Source organism: Protopterus annectens, chromosome 9.part0 (assembly GCF_019279795.1).
Source record: "Protopterus annectens isolate FY-2018-M chromosome 9.part0, PAN1.0, whole genome shotgun sequence".
Lineage (NCBI taxonomy): Eukaryota > Metazoa > Chordata > Ceratodontiformes > Protopteridae > Protopterus > Protopterus annectens.
The window spans coordinates 1810044993-1810070105 of record NC_056743.1 but is presented as its reverse complement, the minus strand read 5'-3'; the positions used below and the strand labels follow the sequence as shown (position 1 = coordinate 1810070105).

Genomic DNA, 25113 nt, shown 5'->3' with positions numbered 1-25113 from the left:
GAACGAAGTTCTGGATGGTCACGCTACAGTCCATTTTGCCCTTACTGGGTCAGGACAATTGGATGTGCTCTATAGATCTTCAGGATGCATACTACCGCATCAAAATGTACAGATGCTCCAGAAGATTCCTTTGCTTCCAGCTGGGAGCCAGCCATTATCAGTTCAGAGCTCTGCCCTTTGGTCTCACCACAGCCCCCAGGGTGTTTACCAAATGTATGGCAGTAGTTACCGCTCACCTGAGATGGCAAGGATTCCAGGTGTTTCCATATCTCAACGACTGGCTCCTCACTGCTACCACCAGGCATCACCTTCTGCATGCCAGAGACTGCACTATCGACACTTGCTCCAGGCTAGGTATCAAAATAAATTTTGAAAAGTCTGCATTGTCGCCCTGTCAATCTATCACTTTTATAGGCGCAGATTTAAACACCAAAGACATGTCAGCGAGCCTCCCACCAGACAGGGTGTTAGTGATTCATCAGCATGTGAAGATCTTATTAGCATGCAAAAGAATTCAAGCCAGGTTTGTCCTTCAAACTCTGGGTCTTATGGCAGCAGCGATCGTACTTGTCCCTCTAGCTCGTTTTCACATGAGGATTCTCCAGTGGCTTTTTTTCACCCAATGGTCCTTCCAGCAGCTTCCCATGTCTTACATGATTATGATCGCACAAGCATGCAAGAAGCACCTTGCTTGGTGGATGGTCTCCACATCACTGCTCCATGGCAGACCATTTGTTCTCCCCCCTCCAGTTGCTACGGTGACCACGGACGCCTCCCTGATCAGGTGAGGGGGCATTATCAGGGCAGAACAGTCCAAGGCACCTGGCAACCTCAGGAGTACCATCTGCACATAAATGTCTTGGAGATGAGGGCCGTGCTCTTAGCTTTGCAGGCTCTTCAGGACTCTCTTCCTACCGGGACCATTGCAATTCAAACGGACAATATGTCTGTAGTGTGGTACATCAACAAGCAGGGCGGAACCAGGTCCTACCCCCTATGTCGAGAAGCACTCAGACTCTGGCAGTGGGCGATCTCTTCCCAATGGTTTCTGATTGCAACTGACATCCCTGGGAGTTCCATCGTCATAGCAGACAGACTGAGCAGAGCAATTCTCATGCCTCACGAGTGGTCTCTGAACCAGATAGTTGCGGACCAAATCTTCCGCAAATGGGGCCAGCCTTGCTGCGACCTTTTTGCAACTCCCTTCAACAGCAAGTGCAGCAATTTCTTCTCTCTCCTTCCTCTTCCCGGGCATTCAACCAGAGACGCTCTAGTCCATGATTGGCATCAGGGACTTCTTTATGCATTCCCTCCTTTTCCCCTAATCCCGAAGCTAATTCAGAAAGCTACCGTATTGAGTTGCAAAATGATCCTCATTGCTCCTTACTGGCCTCGACAAATATGGTTCTCGTTCCTGCATCACCATCTTCTCGAGCAGCCTTGGATCCTGGACCTAGTTCCAGACCTCCTGTTTCATCAATCAGGCGGGCTGCACCAATCCCTACACTCTCTCCAGCTCACGGCTTGGTTGCTCCACTTCCAACATTAGCCAGGCTTCCAGATATCTCCCCCTCTGTGCGCGAAATTATTTTGTCATCACACAAGTCTACAACTAGAAAAACTTACGCTAGTAAGTGGAAACATTTTTCTGCCTGGGCAGAGGCTAAAAGTATAGACCCCTTTTCAGCCCCTGTACACAACATTTTGGAATTTCTTGCAGAGCTCTTCCATGCTGTGTCCGCTTCTGCTACAAGTAGAGTTCAGTTAGCTGCAATTTCAAATTTTCACACTGGCCTGTCGGAAAACAATATTATGTCTCATAAGCTCTGTAAAGCCTTTCTCAAAGGAATCACTCTGCTCAGACCCCCTGTGAGAGATCCTCCTCCACCATGGGATCTAAATTTGATTTTAGCTTCTCTAGTTTTGCCCCCTTTCAAACCTGCAGCTTCTTGTTCCTTGAAGTTCTTATCTTGGAAAACCCTTTTTCTTATAGCTATTACTTCAGCCAGGAGAGTTTCGGAACTACAGGCTCTTTCTATCCGTCCCCCATACCTGGTGTTCCACAAAGACAGGGTTGCTCTTAGGACTAACCCATCCTTCCTTCCTAAGGTCTCTTCAGAGAGTAACTTGAATCAGTCCGTAGACCTTCCTGTGTTTTTCCCTAACCATTCCAACAGGGCGGAATATAAGTTGCATCAGTTAGATATTCACAGGAAGCTACGCTTTTATTTGCATAGAACCAAGGACATTAGAAGATCAGATCAGCTGTTCCTGTCTTATGCAGTAGGTAAACAAGGTCTTCCGGTCTCCAAAGTAACTTTATCCAGGTGGTTGACGTCTGTCATCACATTCATATATCAACTGAGGAATAAAGAATTGCCAGTTAAACTGAGAGGTCACTCCACCAGAGCTTTAGCTACTTCGGTGGCTTTTCAGGCTAGGTTGCCCATTGACTCTATTTGTGCTGCGGCTACTTGGGCCAACCCACATACGTTCATTGCACATTACAAGTTGGATTTGGTTTCCAGGAGCAGAGCTGATTTTGGTTCCACTGTTCTGAAGAGTCTTTTCCGATGAGCCACCCAGGATTTTAGGTGCTAGGGACGCTGTCCCAACCAGCAAGAATGAAGGTGAGATAGACAACTTAACATAAAGAAGTTATGTACCTATCATAACGTTCCATGTTAGTTGTCTTCTTCTCGCCTTCTTTCTTGCATCCCACCCTCCATCCCCCTATCCTAGTGGACAGAGAAGAGTTCTTCTTGATTTTTCACTGGTTGAGTCTTCTCTGCGTATTCTTTTCTGACTAGTAGTCTCTCCAGTAGGATTTATGCATTCTAGGATAGGATATCTTTATTATTATGTCTGCAGTTAGACTTACCAAATGAGATCTGGGTATCTAGCGCCAGGCATCATGGGATATAGGGGGGCCTTGAGCCAGTAAGCAGCTCTCGAGCTTTTGAAGATGGCTGAACCCAACCAAAAAGAAAGAAGGCGAGAAGAAGACAACTAACATGGAACGTTATGATAGGTACATAACTTCTTTTTTCTTGATGTGAATTCACCTCTCCTTAACGATTCCTGCATTCTTTCTTCATCAACATGAGGCTCTTCCAGAAGTTTTCTATACTTGCAACTATATTTATGTTTTTCCACGTTTCTTGCCTTCCTTTACCTTATATTCTTTCTTTTGTTTTTTAGCACATTCAGTTGCTGCCTGGTTTTTATCTACTTCTGGTTTGATTTCCATTCCTGCTTGACGTTGATATGCTTCTGCTAAATTAAGCAGAGATGTCATCTTAAATTTATTCTCCTCATGTTTCAAAACTTTCACTACATTTGGATCCTGTGAGGTTAGCAGATATGTGTGGAGTCCCACGATTGCAAATCTATACATGTAATCAGTTTCAAGGAGGCCCATCCATCCTTCAGAACGAGGAATATATAATCTTGGTATACACTTATTTTTATAAATCATTTGGTGAGCATGAAGCATCCTTCTTGTTTTAATATCCAGTCTATCCAACACTTTTTGGGGCCAGTTAATCACTCCAAAACTGTAAGTTAGGACAGGAAGAGCAAATTGATTTATGGCTTGGATCTTTTTCTTAGATGTCATTGCTGTTTTCCGGATTAATGTAAGTCTTTTAAAGTACTACTTACTGAGCTTTATTTGCATTTGTTTATGCTTTATTGCTGCTCCTTCATCAATTCACAAGTATTTATACACTCCATCTTGCTCAAGTTCTTTTATATCACATTCTTGTTCCAAACTGATATTTTCCTGGTGCTGAAGTTTTCCTTTTTTAAAGGTTACTTTTGCACATTTATCAAGACCAAATAACATTCCAATATCATCTGAAAAAGTTTTGACAACCTGCAGCTGTGCTTTCAGTTCCTCATCTGATTAGCTATACAGTTTTAAATCGACAGTGGTCCCCTTTGGCTCATCCTATGTCCTTTCAAATCAGGATAACAAATTAGTGCAAATAAAATTTTATTTGGTGGATGAAGCCAGAATAGCACCTATAGAGTCACCTTTTCTTCCCCTCTCAGCCCAGAGTCACAGTGACCATGGACACCTCCTTGATTGGGTGGGGGGCATTTCCAGGGAAAGACAGTCCAAGGCACTTGGTCACCCTTGGAGGCCAACTTGCATATCAGTGTTCTAGAACTGAGGGCAGTGCTTCTAGCGTTGCAAGCATTTCAACCTGTTCTCCCTTCAGGAACGATTGCAATCCAGTCCACCAACATGTCAGTAGCCTGGTACATCAACAAACAAGGGGGAACCAAGTCCTACCCATTGTGTTGAGAGGCCATGAGAATTTGGCAATGAGCGATGGCTTCCAACTGCTTTCTGTTAGCAATGCACATTCACAGGGATTCCAACGTAATTGCAGACAAATTGAGCAGATGCATTCTCCTGCCTCATGAGTAGTCCCTCAATCCTGTCTTCGCGGCAGAGATCTTCAGTCACTGGGGCCAGCCTTGTGGTTTGCATCCCTTGCAAATCACAAATGCAGCAGCTACTTTGCCATAATTCCCCCACAGGGGGAGTCCCCGAGGGACGGTCTGGTGCACAGTTGACCCACGGTACTTTTATGCATACCCGCCCCTTCCTCTGATCCCATAATTTTTGAAGAAATCTCTACGGTTGAAAAGCAAAGTAATCCTCATTGCATCCTACTGGCCCCAACAAATTTGGTTTCCCTTTCTTTGGCCTTACCTAGTACATCAACCATGGATTCTGGATCCAACTCAAGAATTGCTGTCGTACCCACAGGGGTTGATTCATCCGAACATATTGAGCCTCTGGCTAGCAGCTTGGCTCCTCCACTTCCAGTAATCACCAGGCAAAACAACTTGTCCTTCCCTGTACGTCACATTCTTCTGGCTTCCCATAAACCATACACCAGGAAACTTTATCTAAGTAAGTGGAAAAGATTAATTTTTTGGTCTCACAAAAATGGAGTTGATATTTTTTCGGCCCCGCTGTCTATAGTGCTAGATTACTTATCTAACCTTCTCCATTCAGGAGCTGCACCATCTACTATTCGAGTACATTTGGTAGCAATCTTCAATTTTCATAATGGTTTTGAGGACTCTTCCTTGATTTCACACCGTCTCTGTAAAATATTTTTGAAAGGAGTTACACACATTGGGACCCCCTTCAAATCACTGATCGAGCCCTGGAATTTAACTTTAGTTCTACAGTCCTTGACTCGTCCTCTTTTTGAATCTGCTACCAACTACGATCTAAAATTTTTATCCTGTAAGACTTTGTTCTAGGTGGCCATTACCTCAGCAAGACGAATTTCAGAGTTGCAAGCTTTGTGCACAAAACGTCCTTACATAGTGTTCCATAAGGACAGAGTATCTCTCCGGACTAGCCCTCCTTTTTACCCAAAGCTATTTCAGATGTGACTGTTAATCAAAGCATAAATCTACCAGTTTTCTTTTCAACTTTTTCTAACAAAGGAGAATATACACTACATTTGCTTGACGTGGATAGGCAATTGCATTTTTATCTCGACTGAACTAAGTCATTACGAAAATCTGACCAGTTATTCATGGTATTCTCAGGACCAAGACTGGAGAGACCTGTTTCCAAAGTTACCTTGTCTAAATGGTTGAGAGACTGTACTTACTTCATTTATCGATGGAACAAAGCCTCATTACCATCTAAAGTTAAAGCGCATTCAACAAGATCAGTTGCAACGTGTGTTGCTTTCCATGCAAGAGCTTCTATGGATGACATTTGTGCAGCAGAGACATAGTCTACCCCTCATACTTTTATCACTCATTACAAATTGGATATGGTCTCCAGGAGGAGAGCTTCCTTTTGTTCAATGGTACTCAGGAATATTCTTCCATAGGGCCTCCCAGGAAACAAAGTAGCTAGGGACTGTCCCATCAGTAAGGAATGAATGAAGATTAACATCATCAGATAAAGAAGTTATGTTCTTACCATAATGTTCCATCTGTGTTGTTGATCTTCATTCATTTATTACAACCTACCCACCATCCCACTCTGAAAGACTCTTGGAGGTTCGGAAATGGTCCATGCCTATGATAGGGAAGTTGCTCATTTAAAGCCTCCACTTTCTTTCATTTTTTCTTTCCTTCTTCTTTCTTTCTTCCTTACAGGCAAACTCAACCTGAGGTAATATAGAGAGGGGGCACTATGGGTAAGACTTAGCTTGAGAGTTTTTTTGGCTGGTGCGAGCTTGTTATAACAGCCAACTCGGTTCCGAGGATGGAACCAAAACCCATCATTAATGAATGAATGAAGATTAACAACAGAGATGGAACGTTATGGTAAGAACATAACTTCTTTTTTTTGTGATATAAAAAAATGAGACCACAATAAATCATTTCAAAACTTTTCCCACCCTTAATGTGACCTATAACCTGTACAATTCAACTGAAAAACAAATAAATCTGTTAGGGGAAAAAATATAAAAAATAAAAAACGTACAATAAGCTGTTTGCATAAGTGTGCACACCCATAAACTAATACTTTGTTGAAGCACCTTTTGATTTAATTACAGCATTTGGTCTTCTTGGGTAGGAGTCTATCAGCATGGCACATCTTGACTTGGCAATGTTTGCCCACTCTTCCTTGCAAAAGTGCTCCAAATCTGTCAGATTGTGAGGGCATCTGTTGTGCACAGCCCTCTTCAGGTCACCCCACAGATTTTCTAATGGATTTAGGTCTAGGCTCTGGTTGGGCCATTCCAAAACTTTAATTTTCTTCTGGTGAAGACATTCTTTTGTTGATTTGGATGTATGCTTGGGGTCATTGCCATGTTGAAAGGTGACATTCCTCTTCAGCTTTCTAGCATATGCCTGAAGGTTTTGGGACAAAACTGATTGGTATTTGGAACTGTTCATAATTCCATCCACATTAACTAAAGCCCCAGTTCCAGATGAAGAAAAGCAACCCCAAAGCAAGATACTGCCACCACCATGCTTCACCATGGGTATGATGTTCTTTTGATGATGCAAAGTGTTGTTTTTGCTCCAAATGTACCTTTTGGAATTGTGGCCAAAAAGTTCAACCTTGGTCTCATCAGACCATAATGCATTTTCCTACATGCTTTTGGGAGACTTGATGTATTGTTTTGCAAATTTTAGCTGGGCCTGGATGTTTTTCTGTGTAAGAAAAGGCTTCCATCTTGCAATCCTACCCCATAGTCCAGACTTATGGATAATACAGGAGATTGTTGTCACATGTAGTACACAACCAGTACTTGCCAGAAATTCCTGCAGCTCCTGCAGTGTTGCTGTAAGTCTTTTGGCAGCCTCCCTGACCAGTTTTTGTCCTGTCTTTTCATCAATTTTGGAGGGACGTCCAGTTCTTTGCAACGTCACTGTTGTCCCATATTTTCTTCACTTTTTTGATGATTGTCTTCATTGTGTTCCATGGTATATCCAATGTTGTGGAAATTGTTTTGTACCCTTCTCCTGACTGATGCCTTTCAACAATGAGATCCCTTTGATGCTTTGTAAGCTCTCTGCGAACTATGGCTTTTGCTGTAGCAGGCAACTGAGCAAATATCAGGAAAAATTCTACTAGGACAGCTGAACTTTATTTGGGGTTAATCAGAGTCTCTTTAATTGATGGCAGGTGTATACCCAAGAAGACTGAATGTTGTAATTAAATCAAAAGGTGCTTCAACGAAGTATTAGGTTAAGGGTATGCACATTTATGCAACCAGCTTATTGTATGTTTTTTATTTTTTATATTTTTCCCCTAACAGATTTGTTTGTTTTTCAATTGAATTATACAGGTTATAGGTCACATTAAAGGTGGGAAACGTTTTGAAATTATTTATTGTGGTCTCATTTTTTATATTACAAAAACATGGCATTTTAACAGGGGTGTGTACAGTTATTATATACACTGTATATAAGCATAAGTAAAATGTAATAGATGCAAAAACCTTTATATATAAACATAAGAAAATGCAATATGTGCAGTATGTTAGTATTTTGTTTATTGTAGCCAAAATTCATTTAGTGATCTTCTCCTTCATATTTTGCACTTTGGCAAATTTGTCACTTTTGTGACGTAGACTTTATAAAGAAAAATTTGGATTTTATGGCCACTGTTTAGAACTATAAATCTGCATACCTGAGCTTATATTTCCAAACTGAAATGTGATTAATGACAGACAGAATATGATATGAGGACTCCCTGGGTCCACATGGGTGGGACAATAGGAATAAAATAGGCGAGGCCTTTCTAGACCACTGACTGGCAGATGGCTTGATAATTACCAATACATGGTTCAGAAAGAGCGACAGTCACAAGATCCCATACAAGAGTGACCAACGTACAACTCAAGTAGACTTTCTGCTAGTAAAGAAGGGGAAAATGGGTAGAATCAGCAATTACAAAGTCATCCCCAGTGAAACAGTTGGCTCACACATAAACCACTTGTTGCATCAATCAGATGCAAGCAGTAGTCAGGGCAGGCTCTAAGGTCAAATGAGCCAAGGCTGAAAGCCTGGAAGCTGTCTGGAGAGAAAGCACAACAGTTCAAGGAATTAATCAAGACACCAGCACTTCAAGAAGAAAAGGAAGTAGGTGGAGTTGAAGAAGAATGGCAGCACTTCAAAACACCATGTGTGCAAACTACAGAACAGATATGCTGCTGAGCCAGGTATGGAAATAATGTACTTAAGTAAAGCTGGTGGTGGAATGCATAAGTCAAGAAAGTCATCAAAAGAAAGAAGGAGTGCAGGAAAGTGGGAGATAGAAAAAACAGACCAGGCTAGGAAAGAATACTGGTTGGCTAAGAAAGGAGTTGCAATAGAAAAGAACAAGGCATCATGGGAACTCTACCAGCACCTGGAAATGACTCCTCAGGTGGAACAAAGAAACTATATCAAGTTGCAAGACAAAGACAGAAAGGTAAAGAAGATAGTCAGACACCCTTCATAAAAGATGACAGCAACATCCTGCTTACCAGTCAAATTACATCAAAGGCAGTTAGAAGAGGTACTTCCAGCAGCTTCTAAATGAAAAAAGCTGTACTGTCCGAGACATAGCCTACAGTGAGAGAAGAGGAGGAGCCCAGCATAAAATAAGAGCAGCATTAAAGAAACTGAAGTCAGGGAAAACAGTTGGCTCAGATGAGGTTACAACAGATATGATACAGATGTTGGGTGAGATGGGGAGAAATGACTCCTGAGAGTACTCGTAGTATGGAGAGAAAGGCATATCCCAGATGACTGGAGAATAAGCATGCTAGTTCCATTGTTCAAGAAAAGGGGACATGCACTACTGCAGGGAGTACACATGTCACATTGCATGAAAGTTCTGAAGAGGGTAATTGATAAATGAATATGCAGAGTAGTGGAAACTAAGATGGGAGCTGAACATTTCAGATTCAGATCAGGATGCTGCCCAACTGACCCAATATATGCAGTGAGACTGATACTTGAGAAGAAGCTAGAAATGAGGAAAGAGTCCATCTGGGCATTCCTAGACTTAGAGAAAGCATATGACAAGGTCCCAAGAAAACTGATTTGGACAGTCCTGTGGTAGACTGAAGTCCCAGAAACATTGGTAGAATTAGTGCAAGTTATGTACAGGGACCCAGTTGCTTAAGTATGAATAGTGTTCATGCTTAGGGATGAATAGTGTTCAGTTTCACAGAAGGTTTCTCAGTGGAAGTGGGTGTGTATCAGGTTTTAGTTCTGAGCCCACTGCTGTTCATACTGGTGATGGACTACATTAGCAAACAGGTCGGAGAGACATATTAGCAAACTAGTTATATGCAGACGATGTGGCATTACAGGAAGACTCTGAGCAAGAACTTCAACAAAGGATAGGAGAATGTAATGCAAAACTGAAGGCACATGGCAGGAAACTAGTACAGATAAGACAGTTTTAATGGCAGCAAATGGGGGAAATCAGAGGAAGTTGAGAACTGATATAGAGTAAAAACAGTAGGACAGGTTAACAGCTTCAGGTATCTATGAGGGGTGGTTGAGTTGAAGGGAAGTCTGAATGAGGAAGTCCAAGCTAGAATTAGAGGGGCCACAGCCAACTGGCACAGAGTGTTAGGGGTAGCATATGACAGAAGAAGACCAAAAAAGTTGAAAAGTATGGTGTACAAAACAGTGGTGTGATCAGTACTGTTGTATGGTACATAAACCTGGGCAGTAAAGGCAGAGCAGTTGAGGAAGCTAGAGATGATGGAGATGAAGTGCCTGAGACAGGTGGTAGGGTGCACACTGTGGGACAGACAAAGAAATAAGGACATAAGAGCAGAAGCCAAAGTAGTTCCAATTGCAGAAAAGGTCAAAGTAAACAGATTATGGTAGTTCAGGCACATGAGCAGAAAAGCAGAAGACAGTCTGGTGAACAAGATTTGGGACAGACAGGAAGAATGCCAGAGGAAAAGGAGTGCATCCAGCAAAGGGGTAGATAGATTGTGTGAGAGAAGACCTGTGACAGTCAAGCATGAGTGTTGAGTAAGGTAAGAGAGTAGCACTGAATAGAGAGAGATGGTGACAGTTGACACAGCACCCCAACTACATGTACAAAATGGGAAAAAGGGAATTGATGATGATGATGATGATGATGATCTACACAAGTTGCTCAGTTTAGAGGAGCTGGTCTAGGATTGGTGTGCTGTCTCTGATTTCTAGGGTGAATCCAAGCAAAATCCTGGGCATCCTTTGAAATCTGCAAAATAAGTATTTTTATTCACTGTTCTGCACTTTTAAACTGTGGATTACTGAATTGCCACCTACTTTTAAGTGTTTTTGCCATTTCAAACTGTTTTGTTGTTTCACTGTTTCACCTGTTTGCTCTTTGAGATTGAGCACTAAAACCAACCATCTTACATCAAGAGGGCCCCCTGCACCCTTGTGGCAGAAGAGTGTAGCCAAGGACACATCTGAGTTGGGGATTTTTGGAAAAAGGCTGAGTACTGAGCATTTCCTAATGACCATCTTATTTGAAAATTGCTTAACTAAGCTGTACATTCCTCAGTGGGGGTTATTACTGCCTGTTATAGATGCAAAGACTTAGAAAGTCAATTTTCCCTAGATAGCTGCTTGTTTACTATCCTAGGCTTCCCTGTTTCTCTGTTCACTACACAGTTGTGCACTGCTGCCAGGAGAGAAACTCAGCAGCACATTTGTTCAGGCATTGACGCAGGCACCTACTCCCAGACCTCCATAGTTTAGTTGATTCTATCAGTCCCACAGCAGAACCAGTTCCATCCAGCCCTCTCCTCCTACGTAGTACAGAACAAACCTGACATAATGGACAGACGGTTTTCTAGCATTTCTCTAGCCAGCCTGATGGACATGGGCATTCTGAGGCAATGTAGCAAATGCCTCATGTATACTGACAACTCGTTACTCCTAAAACATACTAATACATTATGTGAGAGATGTGTCTATGCTATAAATTTAGAATCAATGCTCTGTCTCTCTCATGAAACAGCAGTTCAGATACCAAACAGGTTGTCAGCACACACACTTCACATCTTCCACAAAACCAACAACAAAACACATAAACCCCCATATGCGGCGGTACTCACTAGAAGTATACCAAAAGAACAGAGACCTCCCAAACGCAAACCATCCATGCACAATGCAGTCCCAACAGCATCCACTACACATATAAACACACACATCAGTGTCTCACCCAACAAGCCCCTAAGACAGAATACCTCAAAACCAAATGTCTTCTTCATAGGCAACTCCGTAGTGAGACACAGAGATGTCCCACTCACCAGGCTGGACAAGGAGAAAGTCATGGTCAGCTGCCTGTCGGGTGCTAGCATCTCTCAAATCACACATGCATGCACTCAAGTCTCTCAACAACAAGTACTGTTATGACTCTGTTGTAGTCCACGATGGAGTAAACAACTTGACACATACATCACTGGGCTATATGAAGAGAGACATGACTGAGCTTGCTGATTATGTGCCCTAGGCAGGTATGTTCCTAGCCATAAGCAGCATTCTCCCTTTACCCAGGATGATGCCTCACTACAAACAAAAAAATGATTGACTTTAACAATTGGCATAGCTTCTGGTGTGAATCCAGGGAGATCCAGTATCTATCGGCCTGAGACAACATGGTTGCAAGACCACACTGCTTTGCCAGGGATAGTCTTCACATGTCACCACTTGGCTTTTGGTTACTGGCTAAGGTACTTGCCTCCCCCATAGTGCCTTTTTAGGCAATGTCATAAGAACAAAATTCCTGACATAAAAACATCTTCTAGAGACAAACTCAAGGTTATGCTGCTTAATGCTAGGAGTCTAAATCAGAAACAGCACTCACTAAAAGCATTCCTTACTTTGGAAGACACAAATGCCTGTGCAGTATCAGAGACATGATTCAAGGCCGCACGGAGTACCCCAGCCATACAAAGCTGCAATGTCTTCCACATGTTCAGAACACAAAATGAACATAAAAGAACCAAAGGGGGAGGTGTATCCATCTTCATCAAAGACAAATACACCTCAAGTCTGGTTAAACAGTATGACTCCCTATAGCTACTCCAAGTCCAGCTAACTGTAAGAAAGACCCACCCCCCTCCACATCATTGTTAGTTGTAGGTTCCACACCATGAACCAGGTAAACCACGCTGCCTACCTGGACCTACTCAAGTCACTCACAATACAGCCAAACGCCCTAGTCATAGGTGACTTTAACTATCCCTACATTTACTGCGCAACATATACAAGCACTAATATCCTTTACCTAGTACTCACCAACATGGGTGATCGCTGCACCATCCCATATGTGGGGCCCTCCCAGGTAAGGTCAGATCACAAATATGTTACATTCAAAGTAAGAATCACAACTGAACCCGCCCACCCCCCAGAGCAAAGAGGTTAAAAAAATTCTCCAAAACAATCTTTAGCCTCCTGGCATAAATAGTTTCAAACCCATGTTCACCACCAACAGTGGTGTCTCCCATACTGAGGAGTACACTAAGGCCTTTTGTAAACATCTATACAAGTGTATAGACTCAGCCATACCTGTATGGATTAAATCAGGATTTTCATGAAACAGATATCAAGCATAAACAGGTTATACAACAAGAGAAAGAAATTGCTGACTAAGAACAAAAAGGAAACGTCTCAGCAGAGGAAAGACACCCTCTACGCTTGAATAAGCAAATTTTATTTATTTATTTATTTATTGCATTTGTTTACCGGGAAAGTCCACTGAGCCTGAGATGAGCCCGTTTTCAATGGAGGCCAGGGGAGAAAAGCTCCACATTAATTACATACAAAGAAAATTTTACACAACAATACTGAGTATATGACAGTATTATCACATTAAAATAAAGTAATAATCTCATAGAATAATTTGATAATAGCATTGAATAAATTTGGTAACAACAGTGAAGAATTGTTTACAATCATGGTGTGAATGTAGGAATAGAAAAGTTTAAAGATATAAGTAAGATTATTAGTAGTGAGAAGAAAGTAGCTTAAAGGGTAAAAGAAGGAGACAGAAGGTTTAAGGTAGGGATAGCGCAGACTAAAGTGACAGCAGAAAGAGTTAGTATGATTAAGGGAAGGGGAAGATAGCGTGGTTATAGAGTGAAGAAGAGTAAGGATTCTGAGAGGGGGGCAGGTGGGTTGTCAGTACATGTGCAGGTGCATATCCATTGTGAGAAGAGATGAAGTTTAAGGGATTTTTTAAAGGCAGTGGGATTACGGATAGCCTTGAGTGAAGGAGGGAGATTATTCCATAGATTGGAGACAGTAAAATAATACAGCATTTGGCCGTCTGAGAGCTTAGGTTTATCAATGTTCAATAGCATTTTGTTTTCCTACCTAAGGTGTCGATTAGGATGGTACATGGTCAGAATGCAGGAGAGGGATGGGCAGGCTGCTGGGTAGTAAATAAGTTTATGGGCAGTAGTTAGTTGTAAATATGTGAGGTGATGGGGGACTTCAAGCCAGTTTAGTTGATACAGTGTGGAACAGTAGTGGGTGGAGAATTTAGCATTTGTATCAAATTTGAAAACTTTGTTGTAGCATGAGTCGAGTTTAGTTTTCAGAGAGGACTGAATATTGGTGAGGATGGGGTGCCATATAAGAGAGATAGAAGCTGGAATGATGAGGCAAGAGCCTTTTTAGCAGAGAAGCTAAGAAAGTAGTTGTGCCTATAAAGGGCTCCTAGTTTTTGATGTTTTCTTTTATGTTATTATAGATATGAAGGTCAAAGGTTAAGTTATCGTCAATGATGACACCAAGCAATTTGGTACTGGGAACGACTTCAGTAATAGTATTATTTTGGGAATGAACAGAGAATTCAGACTTGTCAACTGGGCTGGATTTTTGGGGGGTAAATATTAAGAGTTTAGTTTTATTGGGATTGAGGGCGAGATGGTTCTGTGACATTCAGGATTCAGTTGAGGTAAATGCCTTTTGGGAATATTGCTGTAGTACAGAGGCAGATTTAGAAGAGCAGATAATAGTAGAATCATCTGTGTATTGAATAACAGTACTGTGGGTAAGAGTAGTGTGGAAGTCATAAATGAGTATACTGAATAAAAGGGGACCCAGTATAGAACCCTGGTGTACCCCTGTATTAATATTGATGAAAGGGGAGGAGGAGTGCTGCGAAATAGTAGATTGTTGCCTATTACTGAGATAGTTATGAAACCAATGAAGGGTAGGGGGGGGTGAGATGCCAAGGTTGGAAAGTTTAGTAAGCAGAAGGGAGTGGGGAACTGTGTCAAAGGCTTTTGATAGATCAAGAAAGAGTGCAGAGACTATGGATCCAGCATCCTGAGCGCTATTTACTGTGTCCAGGAAGGAAATGAGGGGGTATTGATGCTATGTCCCGGTCTAAAGCCATGTTGAGTGGAGGAAAGGACATGGTGTTTAACCAGGTGACTAAGGAGCTGAATGTGAATGCACTTCTCAGGTATTTTTGAGATGGGGAAAGAATGGCTATAATAGGTCTGAAGTTAGAGATGTCAGAGTTATTGCCACCTTTATGAAGTGGGAGAGCATATGTCTTTTTCCATATATCAGGTATACATGATTCCTGAATGGACCTGTTGATGATAATGCTGATGGCTAAGCTGTGGAGGAGGCTGATAGTTGTAAGAATTCTGCAGGTAGGTTATCTGGGGCATTGGTACATGGTTTTAGTTTATGTATGTTTAGGTTTAGCTTTTGCATGGTTGAGGTAGGTATGGGAGTGAGTGAGAAAGTGAGTATTGTAGTAGATGGGGTAGATGGGGTATGTACTAGAGTAGGGTTTAGTGTATCTGTGGTGATGGGAGGGAAGGTGGTAGTATGCTTAGCAATGGTGTCACTGAAATAAGAGTTAAAGAGTGAGGCTAACTCAGGGGAGTTTTTTCTGGGTTTGGGCATGGATTATTGTTAGTTCCAGAATCGAGTAGAGTTGATTGCTCCCCAAAATTTCTTGGGGTTTTGTTTATGTTGGTTTTGGAGGGTTTGGAAGTGTTCTTTTTTGTTTTTGAGTACTAATCATTTGGCCTGATTGCGAAGTTGCTTATATCTTAAGACACTACTCCCGTATTCCCAAACCCTACCTTATCAAAGACTGTCGAAAACTATGAACTTTCAGTTCATCCCAATTTAACTCCATTCTCCACAACATAGATTGGTCCATCCTAAAACACCTCCCCCTAAACGATGCTGTAAGCACTTTCCATAGCATCTTCATGAATACTCGAAACTCCTTAGCTCCCTCTAGGAAGATCAGAGTAAAATCAAACCATGCTCCCTGGCTCTCCAAAGAGACTAGGTCCCTTATGAAACAAAGAGATCATGCTTGGAAAACCTGGACTAAAACTAAACAACCACCTTTTCTTAAAAAATACAGGCAACTGAGGAACCTTGCAAAAAAACATACAACCAACGACAAAAAGTTATACTATAGCTCTGCTCAGCTTAACAACAAATCCAATCCTTGAAAATTTTGGTCAACTCTTAGCAACATCCTCTATCCTGGAAAGCCCTCTAATCCCTCCCCATACCGTAACTCTTCCTCTCAGGAAACAGCTACCCTCCTGAATAAACACTTTATCTCTTCCATCCAAAATCTGGTAACCTCTAAGCCAAACTCTACTTCGACAACAACCTCTCCAAGTCCCACTAACACAACTTTGTTTTCTTTTGTGCCAGTTCCTATTACTTACATCAAATCTCTACTACTCAAGCTAAAACCTTGCTCTCCTTCCACTGACAATCTATCTCCTACGTTCCTCAAACTTGCTGCTGACTCAATTGCCTATCCTGAATCTATACTAATTAATCGATCTATTCTGGAATCAACTGTCCCCACCCTTTGGAAATCTTTCTTCACTATCCCTCTTCATAAAGGTGGAAACTCCACTGACCCCTCAAACTACCGACCCATTGCCATTCTGTCCCCCCTCTCCAAGATATTATAAAAATGTATTCACTCACAGCTTCTCAATCACCTCCTCACACACCACTTACTTACCCCTACCCAACATGGATTTTGTCCTCACCCCAGCACCACCACTGCCCTCCTCTCCTTCACTCATATCATTGCAGAGGCCCTAGACAACAATAAACTCATTTCCTGTCTCTTCCTAGATCTCTCCAAAGCCTTCGATACTGTCTCTCATCCTCTACTTCTATCCAAACTCGCAAATCTCCACCTATCCCCCTCCGCACTTGCCTGGTTTAATAGTTACCTATCTGGCAGGGAACAGTCTGTCAAATGGCTCTCATCCTCCTCACCTTTCCTTCCCATCTCCACTGGTGTTCCCCAAGGCTCCATCTTGGGACCCCTTTTGTTTAACATCTTCACCAGTGATCTTTACAGCTCATGCAAAGAATCCTCCCTTATTCAGTATGCCGACGACTCCACACTTATAGCCATCTCAAATAACATTCCTGAACTACACTCCCTGACAGGCCCTACTATCCACTGAACAATGGCTCTTTCACAACCTATTGATCCTAAATCCCAAAAAAACCAAACTCCTACTTTTGCTTCCCCGTTCTCTTTCTCATCACAAAACCTCCTTTTTTATTACATCTTCTAACAATACAAACATCCAGCCTGACACCCACACAAAACTCCTAGGGGTCATTATCGATGACGAACTCAAGTTCAACCTACACATACACCAATGTATAAAAAAAACAAACCAGAAACTAGGTCTGCTATATCAGAACAAAAAATTCCTAACCCCTGAATCTAGACTTACCCTGGGCCAAGCACTCCTCCTCCCCTCCCTCTTATACGCTGTCCCAGTTCTTACCAATATCCAGGCCTCCACTCTAAACAAACTGCAACAGACTTACCATAAAATAGCCAGATTCATTACTAACTCCCCATACAACTCACACCACTGCATGTCTTTAAACTCTCTTCAATGGCTTGAACTTCCCCAGTTTCTACTATCTTATCAATTTCAAATGCTACACTCTATTCTTTATAAACCCTCCTTCTGTCCATCTCTATCTTCCTTAGTCTCAATCTACATCCCATCCCGGACCCTCCATACTTCTAACCAACAATTACTTGATATCTACCACCCAAAAAGGTCAGTAGGCAAACTACTCTGCAAACACTCCCTTGCCCATGCTTGGAACAAACTTCCCCGTTCAATCTCCCACACCTCACACTTTAAAAATTAACTAAAAGCTTATTTTCTCAATTCCAGAACCTGCCCTTGCCATGACCCTACCTAGTCTTCCTTCCCTTTATGTACCCTCAAAAGGACCATACTTAGTACCTCATTACACCTCTCTCTCCAATGTGTCTACTATGCATTTGCACAATTTTATACAAACAAAAAATGTTTATTGTTGACCTATTGAACTATATCAATGTAAAATTGTTACTTAGCTTCTTTTTAATGCAACTTTAACTTTATGTATGTAACCCAACGTATGTGCGTCATTTTGCTATAACTGCTATTATATCAATATTGTTTAAAATTGTACTTGTTTTAAAATGTATTACTGGAGCTTTTCTCCTTGGGTCTCCACTGAAAATTGGCCACAAGCCCAGTTGGACAAACCCGGTTAACAAATGGCAATAAATAAATAAATAAAATAAATAGATAATATTGCCTGAGGTTGGAAGGAGTTTTGTTTTTTAGCCAGGCTTTCCAAGTTTTGTCCCTAGAGGATATAATTTGCTTTGTGGACTTGGCAAGCCAGTTAGCATGTTTTGTCTTGACTCTTTTTAGCCAGAGAGGGGCAAGACTATTTAGGACCCTAAGAAATGTGGAATTGAAGAGTTCCACAGCTTCATCAAGTGAGAGAAATTTTAGTGGCTTCCAGTTAGTATTGTGCAAAATGTCATTAAAGGTATTTGGGGAGAAGTGGGATAGATCTTGGGTGTGTCTATATCACTGTATATGTGGTAAAGCGGTGGGCTTATGTATTATGAATGCTGGTGAGTGGTCACTTATACTATCTGGGAGTGTATCAGAGGTGGAAATCTTATTAGGGTCAGAAACCATGATCAAGTCTAGGATTGAACCTTTGCTATTTTTATTGTCAGGTCTAGTAATATCAGAAAATGGCTGAGTATAGATGTGAAGGTTGATGTCTGAGGAGGGATTGTTATTAGAGATGTCTAACCAGATAATATTAACACCGCCTAGGATGATTGTTTCATTTTTTATATTGTTGGTAGTCCAGGCAAGAACGTCTTCAAGAAAGGGAACATTGTTGCGTGGGGGAATGTATATGAATATGATACAAAGGCTTTTACAATCATTTAGTTTTAAGAAGGTAATACGTGGTGGAAAAGAGGGATATAGGCTTTGAATATGGAATCTCTGTGAAGGTGCTTGGATATAGTAAGGTGATGCCTCCACCTTTTTTGCGGAGTCTGTCTGTTCTAAGGCACAAATAGTTTATGGGAAGAAATTCAGAATCCTATATATATAGTTTTAGCCAAGTATCAGTTATGGCTGTAAATTCTGGTTTATATTGACTTAACCATATATTGCTACGGTGGTGGTGCTGCGGTAGCGTTGTCGCCTCATAGTAAGACGTCGTCCTGTTCAATTCTCAGCTAAAGCGTCTTCTGTGTGGAGACATGCGTGAATGGGCGTACCTTCGTTGAAGGTTGTGCATCAGGGCTGGCAACTCCGTACGTAAAAATCTACTGCCAATCATTAGTGGACCAGAGTTCTGCTGTGGTGACCCCCTAACCAGGAAAAGCCAAAAGATATAACAATTGACTTAACCATATATGCAGAAGGGGGATTTTATTTCTTATACTTTGAATGTTGATGGTGGTGAAGTTTAGGAATTGTCTTGTTAAGCCCTCCAAAGCTAACTGTAAAACCAAATTAGCATCCCTGGTTAAGGATAATCACAAGGCATCCTATGACTACATCCAAAATCTTAAAAGGAAGGCTCAGATTTTCACCGATCTAGTAGTGGATGGTACCACTCATACAGAACCTGTGAAAATTGCCAACCTGCTAGCAGACAGGTTCAGCAAAAACTTCAGTCCACTGTCCCCACCAATCATACCCCAAAATTTACCTGTCACCAGTCCTCTACCTATTATTTCCAATGAGCAGGTCATAACCACCCTCTCCAAGGCCAAAAACACCTCCTCTATGGTTCCGGACAACATCCTAGGCTGCTTACTAAATGGTCTAAAACAGGAGTTGGCATAACCATTGGGTACTCTCTTCAACCACAGCCTAAGTACTGGCTTTGTCTCACCCGAATGGAAAACTGCAAGTATGATCCCTTTGCACAAAGGGGATCCTTCAACTCACCTTGGGAATTATAGACCCATAAGCCTAACTAGCCTTATCTGTAAAGCCATGGAAAGAATCACAGTGGACCTAAACAATAAGGATATAGGAGACCTACAAACCCTTGACCCAACCCAATTTGGTTCCATTAAAGGCAGATCATGCTAGTTAAACCTGGTGGTCTTCTTTGAAAATGTCACCAAAGCCTTAGATGAAGGCAAAAAAATGCTTACTGCCTATCTCAACTTACCCAAGGCCTTTGACACTTTCCCCCCACTCAGGCATCATCAATAAACTCACCTAGCTGGGGATAAACCCATATGTCATTAGATAGGTAGCCAACTGGCTCACTGATAGAACGCATGCAGTCAAAAAGTAGGGTACTCCACCTCTACCAGCAGACTGTTTACTAGTGGTGTTCCACAAGGATCTGTGCTGGGTCCATTTCTGTTTGGAATCTATTTCTCAGAAGTTCAGGTGAAACTAGATGGTCTGTGGCTTACAAAGTTCACTGATGACTACAAACTGGATGCAATCATTGAAAAACATAACAATGTCACCATACTACAAAAAGGGCTTATGCAGACAAATGATTGGTGCCAAAGCCATGGACTTAAACCTAACGCAAAAACATGTATTATCATCCTCTTCAGTAAAAGTGAAGTCCCTGTGAATTACAGCATTAACAGTACCCCCCCTCCAAGTTCAAACACAGTGGTGAGAGACTTGTGAACGCAAGTTGATAGCTTTAACTTTGATCATCATGTGTCCATAGTGTTGAGGAAGGACTTCTACATTGTCCATGTCATAAGTAAGGGAATAGCATCCAAAATGAAGGAAGTTATAACTCCTGTGTGCTTGTCCCTCATCAGACCAATAACTGAGTACAATGCTGCCTTCTGTATCTATCTCACGAGACACATGCAGCAGCTGGAGAGACCTCAGAGGTTTCTCACCAAGAAAATTCAAGGCCTTCATCACATGACTGACTTGGACAGACTGAAGGCACTGCAACTATACTCTGTGTCATATAGACTGCTTAGAGGCAATTAGTGCCTGGCCTACAGAGCAGTCTCAGACCCTGCCTTAATGGAAATGCTGCTCATTCGCAAATCTAATGGGACAAGATTCACTTGATCTAGAGACCTTAACTTAGTCTGCAACATAAACAGGACTTGCTGGAGAGACAGATATGCCTCCCAGAGGCTACCACTCCTCTAGAACAAACTCTCAATTCAAATTAAAAAGAGCTCCTCAATGACACTGTTTAAGCGTAACTTGGACAATTGGATGGTAAACCGTAAATTCACCTTGGGGGTTTCACCTGTGTCCCTTTGGAATAGGGGCAGTTAGTGCTGATCATAAATTCACATGCTAATATAGGATATTTCTGTTGATCTATGAGGGAACAAGGATAAAACATGACTGGGCTTGTAAAGGCCCTAGAGCCAATAGCCAAGTAACCTCCAATGGTCCTATGTAAGTTTTCTGGGTTTTATCTTTTCTGACATCTGTTGTTGCTTTACTGATGTGTGAATCACTGCATGCAACTAAAATAACAAATTCTCTTCATTTATTTTTTTCTGGCCATTAACAGGTTGTAATATGTTTCTTATTTAGGTCTAATGACACGTTGGATGCTCCAATGACCATTGTAGACATTACACTCCTTACTGGATTCAGAGCTGATGAGGAAGACTTGAAAGGGGTATGTTCTAATACATCTCATGTTGTTGATTTCACATTTCTGCTGAATCACTGCCAGTACAGAACAGTTAATACACTGCAACAAAGCACAAGGTTGAATATACCTCCACTCGTGCACTTCACTCCATATCAGTATGTGAAGTAAAGTCAGTGTAAATAATTTCTTAGATCATATGAGTCATATCCCGTAATCTCTAGCAGAACCACCATAAAAGCTGTATGTATGTATGTATGTATGTATGTATGTATGTATTTATTTATTTATTTATTTATTTATTCAGGTGCTTGTTTCCTTAGGTAAAGCTTCCTGAAATGTTTACCTTAGAATAAATACATCAGTTAGTTAAAATTATGGACATTTTCAGATGTTGACCCACAGTAAGTAAACCTTCACCAACATATAAATAAAACATGGTGTAGGGACAGGTTTATAAGTTATAACCCATTGTCTCTCAAACCTCTGGAATAAACTTCACTTGCATGTTAATCAGTGTGATTCAGTATCTTCCATTAAACAAACTGAATGATTGGATGGTTTAGCTACAAACCTACCCCTGGAATGACCTGTATGGGCCATGGAGAAAGGAGATACTGCCTGATGCAAGGTACTAGCAAAGTGAGAATGGTCATGAGACTTAGTGGCCTTGAAATATGCATGAATCTATGAATCTGCAAAGATCTCCTTATTACAAATCTGGTTACCACTTAAGAACTGGGAAGAGACGGACTGAGTGTTATAGACAATGGTGTTTTTTTTTAAAAGATAACAGGAAATCAAGGTTGGCTCTAACTGCCCACTGGTGCCAGCCCAAAAACTAGTCATCATGGCTTGTATGTAGGTTGGGGGGATCAATAGGAGACAGTATATGTCACAAGTCTGTGTGTGTGTGTGTGTGTGTGTGTGTGTGTGTGTGTGTGTGTGTGTGTGTGTGTGTGTGTGTGTGTGTGTCCTCAGTCACTGCACATTTGAATTTGAACTATCATACAGAAAAATGGTCAATGATGGAATTTAATTTAAGTGCAAAGGCATTTCTCAACCAGAAAGAAGGCAGATATGAAATACCTGGAAATGCTCAGCTACAAAGGCTGGAAAAGGGCATTTTAAAAATACGCAACCTGGAAGAAAGAAGTAAAAGCAGAGACATCATCAGACTGATAGTTCTCAAACTTAACTGTTAAAATGAGAAAAAAAGTGAAAAGGACCTAATCCCTTGCTTCTTCAAAACTCTGGAGTACTTTTTGTAATACTTTGTCAGGAATCTCTAACTAAGCATACACCAAATGCACTGGAGACCTGGGAAGAAAAGTTCCAAGTATTGATATAGAAGTTGCATAGTAATAAATAGTGAGTGGTTGCTCCTGATAACAAGTTAAATGGGTTACAGAGTCTGTTACTGCAATAAATTCAACAAAGAATGTACATCAGTAGTTATTAACAGTATACCTTGGTACTTAAGGTATAGATGCCCTCAGGTACAGATTTACAAAGATAACTGTTGATGTTATGTTGTTCCATCTCAGCTCCTTCTTGCTGGTTGGGTTCGGAGCTGGTCCTGGGCTCTGACTCAGCAGTATACTGTAGCTCGAGAGCTTCTTACTGGCCTGAGGCTAGCCCCTATCCCAACATGCCTAGCGGTAGTTACCCAGATCTTGTTTGCCGCTTGCAGTGTCAAGATTGCTTGTACTGGCTCAGGCTAAGTATTTTCTTCTTTTTGGATTTTGTCAAGGTTTTTTGAAGTTAAATAGCTTTTTTATATTAATATAGTCTTAGGGAGTGTTCTCCTTAGGCTAGTGCCTTTTGTAACCTTCCCGCTGCTGTCTTTTTTTGTTGTTGTGGCCATTGTTCCTTCCCTCAGGCCTAACCCCTCCCTTGAACTCGTTTGACTTAGAGGATTCTCTGTTCTTTTCTATCAGCCCTGTCTTCATTTAAGGGCTTGTGTTTCCTTCCCTTTTCTCCTTTTAACTGCAGCCATTAAAGTTAGAGGCTCTCCTGGGTTGGGGGAGTCGCCATTTAACTTAGAGGCTCTTCCCCTTCCCTCCTTTCTCTTTCCTCTTTAAAAAAAAAAAAAGTTTTTGAATTTAAATAGTTTAAAGTTTCCTTAGTTATGTTTGTCATTGGTGTTGGTGTTTTTTTCCTTTACCTAGTATGGCTAAGAAACCTAAGGAGTCAAAACCTTTGGGTTTTAAGAATTGTGACTCATACTGCCAGAAGATGTCCCTTACAGACAGGCACATGAGCTGTATCTGTTACTTAGGGGCTGTACACCTGCAGGACTCATGTTCTATATGTCATGCCTTTAGTTCTCGGGTCTTGCAGGAAAGAAAGAATAAGTTGATTTTATGAGGCTTGTTTAAGAGCCCTTTGATGTGGCTGTTGAGGGTTCTCAGCCAGCAAAAACACAAGATAAGTCACCTAAGCCTTCATCTTCCTCGGCTGCTATCTCAGAGCCATCAAGGTCTAGGGATAAACATGTGAGTCTGTCGGATCCGAGCGTTGGTTCCAACAAACCTCTTTTTCCTGAAGCTCCATCAGTGGTTTCAGAGGCAGCCAGGACTCTCAAGAGAACCAGGTCTCTCTCTCTTAACTGTTAAAATGAGAAAAAAAGTGAAAAGGACCTAATCCCTTGCTTCTTCAAAACTCTGGAGTACTTTTTATAATACTTTGTCAGGAATCTCTAACTAAGCATACACCAAATGCACTGGAGACCTGGGAAGAAAAGTTCCAAGTATTGGTATAGAAGTTGCATAGTAATAAATAGTGAGTAGTTGCTCCTGATAACAAGTTAAATGGGTTACAGAGTCTGTTACTCCAATAAATTCAACAAAGAATGTACATCAGTAGTTATTAACAGTATACCTTGGTACTTAAGGTATAGATGCCCTCAGGCACAGATTTACAAAGATAACTGTTGATGTTATGTTGTTCCATCTCAGCTCCTTCTTGCTGGTTGGGTTCGGAGCTGGTCCTGGGCTCTGACTCAGCAGTATACTGTAGCTCGAGAGCTTCTTACTGGCCTGAGGCTAGCCCCTATCCCAACATGCCTAGTGGTAGTTACCCAGATCTCGTTTGCCGCTTGCAGTGTCAAGATTGCTTGTACTGGCTCAGGCTAAGTATTTTCTTCTTTTTGGATTTTGTCAAGGTTTTTTGAAGTTAAATAGCTTTTTTATATTAATATAGTCTTAGGGAGTGTTCTCCTTAGGCTAGTGCCTTTTGTAACCTTCCCGCTGCTGCCTTTTTTTGTTGTTGTGGCCATTGTTCCTTCCCTCAGGCCTAACCCCTCCCTTGAACTCATTTGACTTAGAGGATTCTCTGTTCTTTTCTATCAGCCCTGTCTTCATTTAAGGGCTTGTGTTTCCTTCCCTTTTCTCCTTTTAACTGCAGCCATTAAAGTTAGAAGCTCTCCTGGGTTGGGGGAGTCGCCATTTAACTTAGAGGCTCTTCCCCTTCCCTCCTTTCTCTTTCCTCTTTAAAAAAAAAAAAAAAAGTTTTTGAATTTAAATAGTTTAAAGTTTCCTTAGTTATGTTTGTCGTTGTTGGTGTTTTTTTTTCCTTTACCTAGTATGGCTAAGAAACCTAAGGAGTCAAAACCTTTGGGTTTTAAGAATTGTGACTCATACTGCCAGAAGATGTCCCTTACAGACAGGCACATGAGCTGTATCT

At 41.5% G+C, this 25113-nt stretch overlaps 1 protein-coding gene across 1 annotated transcript in view; it reads left to right on the top strand.

The window, feature by feature from the left end:
- The window catches only part of LOC122812282 (complement C3-like), a 607672-nt gene that overhangs the window by 171519 nt on the left and 411040 nt on the right, over positions 1-25113 (top strand). Inside the window, exon 3 of the mRNA XM_044084683.1 lies at positions 21366-21453. Within this exon, the coding sequence (XP_043940618.1) occupies positions 21366-21453 (88 nt within the window). The remainder of the gene's footprint in view (positions 1-21365; positions 21454-25113) is intronic.